Source organism: Rhinoderma darwinii, chromosome 2 (genome assembly GCF_050947455.1).
Source record: "Rhinoderma darwinii isolate aRhiDar2 chromosome 2, aRhiDar2.hap1, whole genome shotgun sequence".
Classification (NCBI taxonomy): domain Eukaryota; kingdom Metazoa; phylum Chordata; class Amphibia; order Anura; family Rhinodermatidae; genus Rhinoderma; species Rhinoderma darwinii.
The window spans coordinates 461,173,226-461,179,746 of record NC_134688.1 but is presented as its reverse complement, the minus strand read 5'-3'; the positions used below and the strand labels follow the sequence as shown (position 1 = coordinate 461,179,746).

The window sequence follows — 6,521 nt, the reverse complement described above, 5'->3', positions numbered from 1 at the left end:
TCCCAATATCCCGTGTGAGACGTAAGACAGATACATAGCTAGACTTTCCTTCACCCGGGGCAATGGTTTAGTTTGCTGCCCCCACCCTTCTAAATCTAAATATCCTGACCAAGGCAAAGTGACTTGTTTGCACCTCCTGGCACCCAGCACTCGGGAAGAACATGCCCTGGTAGCCCTCCCCTTAGCTACACCCCTGCGTAAGAATAAAGCAATGTCCTGTGTAAGTGAAATTACTTAGAAGATAAACACAGACCAGAAAGCAGCGGGTCCTCCCTCCTGCCAAATTACCGGGTGCTACCGCCAGCCCTGATTGGACGTTTTGGAGTGCAAAAGATTTAAATGAAAATGGAGAGATTGGGTAGAACGCTGTGTCAGCAGCATCACAATTACAATATATTCAGCTGTAAACCTGACAACACTAAGGATATAAATGACGTCATCTCTACAATCTTCCTGTTTTCCTAATAAAGAAGTAATGGTGTGGGAGACGCCATGGCGATCAGGGTCTGGCACCCGACATGCCCGGCACGCCAAACAGAGAATTACGTGGCCGCCATTCAGATGAATAGCTGTGAATGTAATACATGGATGTCTCCAGTCTGCCAGAGCGAGAGTTGCTGTGTGTTAGCGGCTCTCTGGCCTGGCTTAGAGGTGGGTGCTGAGAGGGGTCACCCGCCTCTATGACGTCCATATGCCCTAATAACACATATAAAAAGGGGTTATCTCCATGAGACAACCCCTTTAACCCTTTCTTTCCCCTCATTTTTTTTAAACCCTTTTTAAGTAGTCAAATCTCAATACCCATATCCCTACTCCACCCCTTGTCATCCCACTTTACTCCGCTATACCTCCCAACATTTTAATCTCCATTTAGGGAACATTTAGGCCGTGCCTCCGATCCACCCAGGAATGCCCACAAAACATACCAATAATACGGGACTGTCGGGCGGTATTCTTACATTACATGGTCGTCTTTCTAAGTGCAGCGCAGCAGAATATATTGTTTGGTAGAAAGGAGAAAACAAGAAGTAAAAAAGTAAATCTTTATATATAAATTTTTTATGAAAATAACGTATTATGTATAAAATAATATATACAAATATAATACATCTTCAGCAGCGTAACTATAATGGATGCAGAGGTTGTGGTCGCACCAGGGCCCTGGAGCTTGAGGGGCCCAAATGTTCTCTGCCCCATATGAGGAGACCAGTGCTATAAATGTCACATGATAGTTTGGGGCCATGTTACTGGTTTTACATTGGGGTCCAGGAGCCTCAGGTTACGTCTCTGTAAAGCTGCGCTGGAGTTCAGACGAAGGGTCCTAACACTGTAATACAGCCTAGGGCCCCATTTTCTCAGGGTCTGGCTCCTTTTCTTCCTTGCTGGGTGATGTTTCCTCCAGGTCGTCCCTCAGGATTATCCAGTCCTCCTTTAGGCTCTTCCTGAATTTTATTGTTAGAACCTGAGAAGAGAAAGAAGAACAGGACACGTTATATCCATTCCTATTCCCTGAGATTCCACGACATATAACAGTCTCTGGAGAGGGGAGGACTGAGCGGAAAACAGAAGAGAGAGGGTCCGACAGCTGAGAGCGCCACAGTCCCCTCCTCCGCCAAATGTGTAAGAAATAAGGAGGGAGCAGTGTGAATATGTAGAATAGATCTGATCTCATATACTGACCTGGAAATCCCGATACAGCAGGATTTGACTTATACAGGAGCTGAATAACACCAGCCATTCCAGGATTGTTAGGGACGTTTTTGCAGACTGAAAAAAAGGGAAAGAAAATACATTTGACATTGTCTTTTCTGTTCTTCTTACCCTTCCACATAGTGATAAATTATTACTGGGACCGGGGTCCCCGGGATTGTATATATTATATTCTATACAGCCGCTTCTTAGTTGTATCTGTGTCTGGAAAAGCAGAGTAACAACCTATATGTCCGCCATCACAGCGCTAATAGTTGTCATCCAGGTTCTACATCCTCATGAATAGCAGTGATACGTCCTCCGCTTCCATATTACTGCAGAACTCAGCAGATCACCCAAAACTTCAAGAAAACTGGCGTCACCCCCTGTTAAGGGCGTTTTCATGGCAGTCGTATTGTTGACACCCGGCTTTCCCAGAATAAGATATATATAAGAAATGGCTGTTTAGAACTATGAAGAACTTGATCCTGAATGGTAAAACACACATACCTGTATACAGTGATCGCTGGTACAGAGGGCATACATAGCCATTTTACATGCCAACTCTGCAAGGAGGATGTATATAGGAAAATAACCGCACACCTGTAAGATGGACTTTATATGTGTCACATGTAAGTGGATAATCTAAGCTGTAAGGAGCGCGGCAGACGATGATGTAATGACATAGAGGAGGGGTCCTGCCACTAAACAGCCACTGAGGCATGAGCCACAAAGCCCCTCATTATACATCAGTGCTGTTTATAGTCCCTTCTGTGATGCATAAGCTGAAATATAATAACTATTTCTTCCACATAATGGCGGCTCCATTAGAAGTTAGCAGGAGAGGTAGGGGTTAATATTATGGGTCACTTTATGGAGACAGAACTTCCCCAATGCCCACTTGTAATGTGCCCAGAAAAAGAATATTCAATATGTCCCTTTATTTGCTTCAGCTGTGGGTGCTGGTGGTCATGTCCCCAGGAGAAGTCCAGGGTTGGCAGCGCTGGTGACGTCATCTCTACTCATCACCCACATTGGTGTTATCTGTAGTGATGATGACGGGGCACAGGAATAAGGAGATCTATCATTACAATAAAGATGCTTCTCGCTATAAATGATAACGTGGTGACTTGGAAAGGATACTGCTCAGGAAGGCCAGAAACATCAGTACGGACAGGGCAGCTTTCGTACAGCGTACACAGCGGACGTTCCTGGATGCCGTGTACAGAGGTCCTGCCAGGCAGATACTGTAGAGTCCGGTACATAACATTGCTGCAAAGCCAATATAATTTCTCACACAGGATTCCTAGAAGGAAACACACAGAATATATTACACGTCCCATCATGGATTACATGTCATCATACAGCGCACATGTCCCCCATATTATTAGATTATCCTGGACACCTTCCATTGTCAGGTTATACACAGTCCCTGCAGTGCTCCTTGGTCAGGGGTCATAGATGAGCAGCTGAGGGTCCGGCACCCTGAAGGGCCCTTACTCCACAGTGTAGGGTCCCGGTTAACACTATATACACCAACCTGTAAATATATGGCTATCAAGTTCCCCACACAGGCCGTCCATCCGAGCGCCAGCAGCAGTTTCCGGAAGATGGCACCACAGATTTGTCTCTCAGCCGCTCTGATCTCTATGAGTCTGTACATTACGTACATGATGGCGACTTCTTAAATACAGAACAAGACATCAGCCCATAGATGTAACATGTACGACACACAATAATGATATGTTATATAAATGTGAATATAATAACATGTTCACGGGTCGTATCACCCAATAAATAGCCAGATTCGCCATTCAGGAGTCTGGGAAAGTTGAGTAACAACCTCTGTTGGAGCTGTCATAGCGGCCATGTTGGTTGTTACTCATCTTTCCCAGAGACGGATATAGGTCTTATATTGAGCTCTATCCCAGATATAAATATAAGGCACTTACTTAGTAGGTTAGAGAGGGTGGTCACTATCATCAGCACTATGGACTCTGGGATCTTCGCCCCAGTGTCGCTGAGAAGAGATAAAATCCATATGTAACATTAGTAGAGCTCCGTGCAGGTGACTAGAGCTCTCAGTAACACAAATGACTTCACTGCCGGAGTTCTAGCAATTCCTCCATGTTACTAAGTGACCAAGAAATGAATCTTAATTTGGCCACTGCTGGAATAAGTGCTGGATACATTATAGTGAAGCTCTGGTTATTCCATCATGATTCCCTAATATCAGGTTATTATCAGAATTGACCCTTTATGAGCTGGAATCACTTTCTACATCACTGTCCCCAGGCCGATATCCCAGTCAGTGCTGTCAAATCATAAAAAGTGACGACTCAAGTCATGGAGAAGCTGGTACTGGACGGCAGCAGTGGTTATGTAGCCGGGGTCTCACTTTACCTCCCATATGGCACAGCTTCTCTCTGATCTGGCTGCCAACCAACTGCCCAGTCAGACCCCCACCAATCAGAATGTGATGGCATATCCTAGTCATATACTATAACCTAATATGATGGGGATATCCCTTTTATATGAAATACAGTATGTTAATTTTTTTTTCTTCGGAGTTCCTTACAATAAACCCATTCCCATGAATTCCCTGGAGTTATATACAAAAGGGTCTAAAATAAAGTTTTTCTAATCTAGAACCTCATGACCCAGAATTCTTGTTACTATTAACATTCCGTCTTTATTAAGTGTCTCTACATTGTCTATAAAGAGTCTCTTACCTGATGCTCATCAATGGTGTCTCATAATGACCTTCAGCCATAGTCATGGTGTAAGTGGTAATAATACCGATGAAGGTCCACGCTGCCCAGAGACATGGCAGAACAGCCAAGCCTGGGCTCAACATATTGGTGATATATATGTTGTTCAGAAAAGTAGTATATAAATATATGTCGCTTACAAACGCAGTAGCCTTCTCCTCCTTCTATCCGAAATCAGAGAAAGTGATCAGATTTCCTTTTACCTGTCCTTTGATAGGTACCCAGCTGATGATGTCACAACCCAGCTGATGATGTCACAATGACACAACCTAGCTGATGATGTCACAATGGAGTCTTGACGTTGACCAGAGTTGGAAAAACTGTTAGATCAGAAATAAAGTTATCTTGTAGAAGTCAATTATAAATATCATATAAATTGTTATTAATGTATTACGGCCAACCGTGTTTTCCCCATTTTCCTAATCCAGAAGCCGCTGTAGATTACAGATACAGATGCAGCGTTGCTTCATGGCCACATCATAGGCGTTATAATATAATATAATGTATTCATTTTACCACTTACTATTACTCAGGAGGGGGATAACTCTATAGAACAATGCACTTTGTGGTGGCGTTTTGGTGGTGTTTTTAATCATTTTTTAATAATCTATGTAGATCCGGCAGAGCAGTGTGGGTCGGAGGCATGCTGGGATTCATCACAGTTTTCTATCACAGATTTTCTGCTGTTTTTTCATTATTGGCATAAACACGGAAAAACTCAAGTTTAATATTCGCCCGCACAGGGATGGCAAAACTTTTTAATAGATTGTGCCCAAATAGGCGACCATCTATCCGGGAAATCTCCTAGAATGCCAAGACCGGCATGAGTAATATAGTGTAATATGCCACAAAATCCGCATTTATGGAGCCTGTACACGGAGCGTATTACATGCAGATTTGAGCCGCATATGTACAGACTGAAAAGCAAACGGTATCAGCAAAGTAGATTGGACCCTAAAAAAATGCAGATTTTGCTGCGGAATGACCGTGTAATTGCGGTGAAAACATAAATATCTTTCAGCATGTTTAACTGTGCAATGACCTTTGCATATTTTGTGCCTTTTTTTACTACGGATTTGGATTTGTGTTGCTGATTTCAGTGCGGAATTTAAAATAACAAATTTCAATATATACAACAAAGCACACTTCCTTTTAACCCCTTAAGGACCAGAGTTTTTATTTTTATTTTACCTCTTTGCTTCCCGGCTGTCAGAACATTTTCATTTTTTGTTTGATGTAATTTATGTAGGATTAGTTTTTGGTACATATATATTAGTTTAAATTATATAAATTATAATTTTGGTAAAAATACTTAAAAAAAATCACTTTCACTGCAGATTTTCTTTTTTACAGCATGCGCTGATCATCATACATGATGCTATAAATGTAGTGTGCAGGTTGTTATGGTTGTGACAATATCAAATATGTATATATTATTTTATATTTTGGGACTTATGTTTAATAAAGTTCATTTATTGTAAAAAAAAAAATTCTATTGTGTGTGGTTTTCTTTACTGTTTTTTTTATTTGAATTATTTTTTTCATTAATTAATTTTCAAGCCCAGTTGCCTCCAGACCATGACTACTGGTGGCCAATTTTATGAGCAGTTCTGCAAACTACATAATAATCTCCTTCTTGATGGACGACACAGGGAGGCAGAATCATGTGGAGTCCTGGCCGATTCATGATGACAGCACTTTGCAGTTTAGCGGGAAGACAGCTGAGCGGAAGATTTGTTGAAAAAAAATCATCAATGGAAATTAGCGTTCCAGCCATCCCACAGAAAAGCCTCTTGTACACACGAACCTGGACAAAAACTCTTCACATGACTCCTGTGCTCCTTGTAGACACTGAACCGCTGAGGGAAAGTGTCAGGGACTGCGAGGGTTAAATATAGGAGTGAACGTATTCAAATAATGCCCAGGACCAGGATTGGTGTATAAGGGGTAAGAGGGGCGCGGTAAAGGTGATATAAGTGTGGGTCTTGGGGCAGAACGCCCTCTTACCTTCAAGCTGCAGCGCGAGGAACACCCGCCCTCCCTCCCCTTGTGGTTGTGGTT

The 6,521-nt window shown here is 42.5% G+C and overlaps 1 protein-coding gene across 1 annotated transcript; it reads right to left on the bottom strand.

The window, feature by feature from the left end:
- Window positions 1–1,115: 1,115 nt before the first annotated feature.
- Window positions 1,116–4,592, bottom strand: LOC142741616 (uncharacterized). Its single transcript, XM_075850980.1, has 7 exons — window positions 4,422–4,592; window positions 3,642–3,709; window positions 3,230–3,372; window positions 2,833–2,995; window positions 2,200–2,255; window positions 1,681–1,767; window positions 1,116–1,462 (listed from the first exon to the last, which is right to left on the bottom strand). The coding sequence occupies exons 1-7, from the start codon at window positions 4,544–4,546 to the stop codon at window positions 1,340–1,342; spliced, it is 765 nt and encodes a 254-aa protein (XP_075707095.1). The 5' UTR covers window positions 4,547–4,592; the 3' UTR covers window positions 1,116–1,339.
- Window positions 4,593–6,521: the final 1,929 nt, after the last annotated feature.

What these genes read in the sequence shown, in the direction of transcription:
- LOC142741616 (XM_075850980.1), bottom strand. Translation starts at nt 4,546, where the DNA reads ATGTTGAGCCCAGGCTTGGCTGTTCTGCCATGTCTCTGGGCAGCGTGG. An exon ending in CACCCTCTCTAACCTACTAA is followed by an intron (nt 3,373 to 3,641) that starts GTAAGTGCCTTA and finishes TCTGTATTTAAG; the next exon opens with AAGTCGCCATCATGTACGTA. An exon ending in TGCTGTATCGGGATTTCCAG is followed by an intron (nt 1,463 to 1,680) that starts GTCAGTATATGA and finishes TTCTCTTCTCAG; the next exon opens with GTTCTAACAATAAAATTCAG.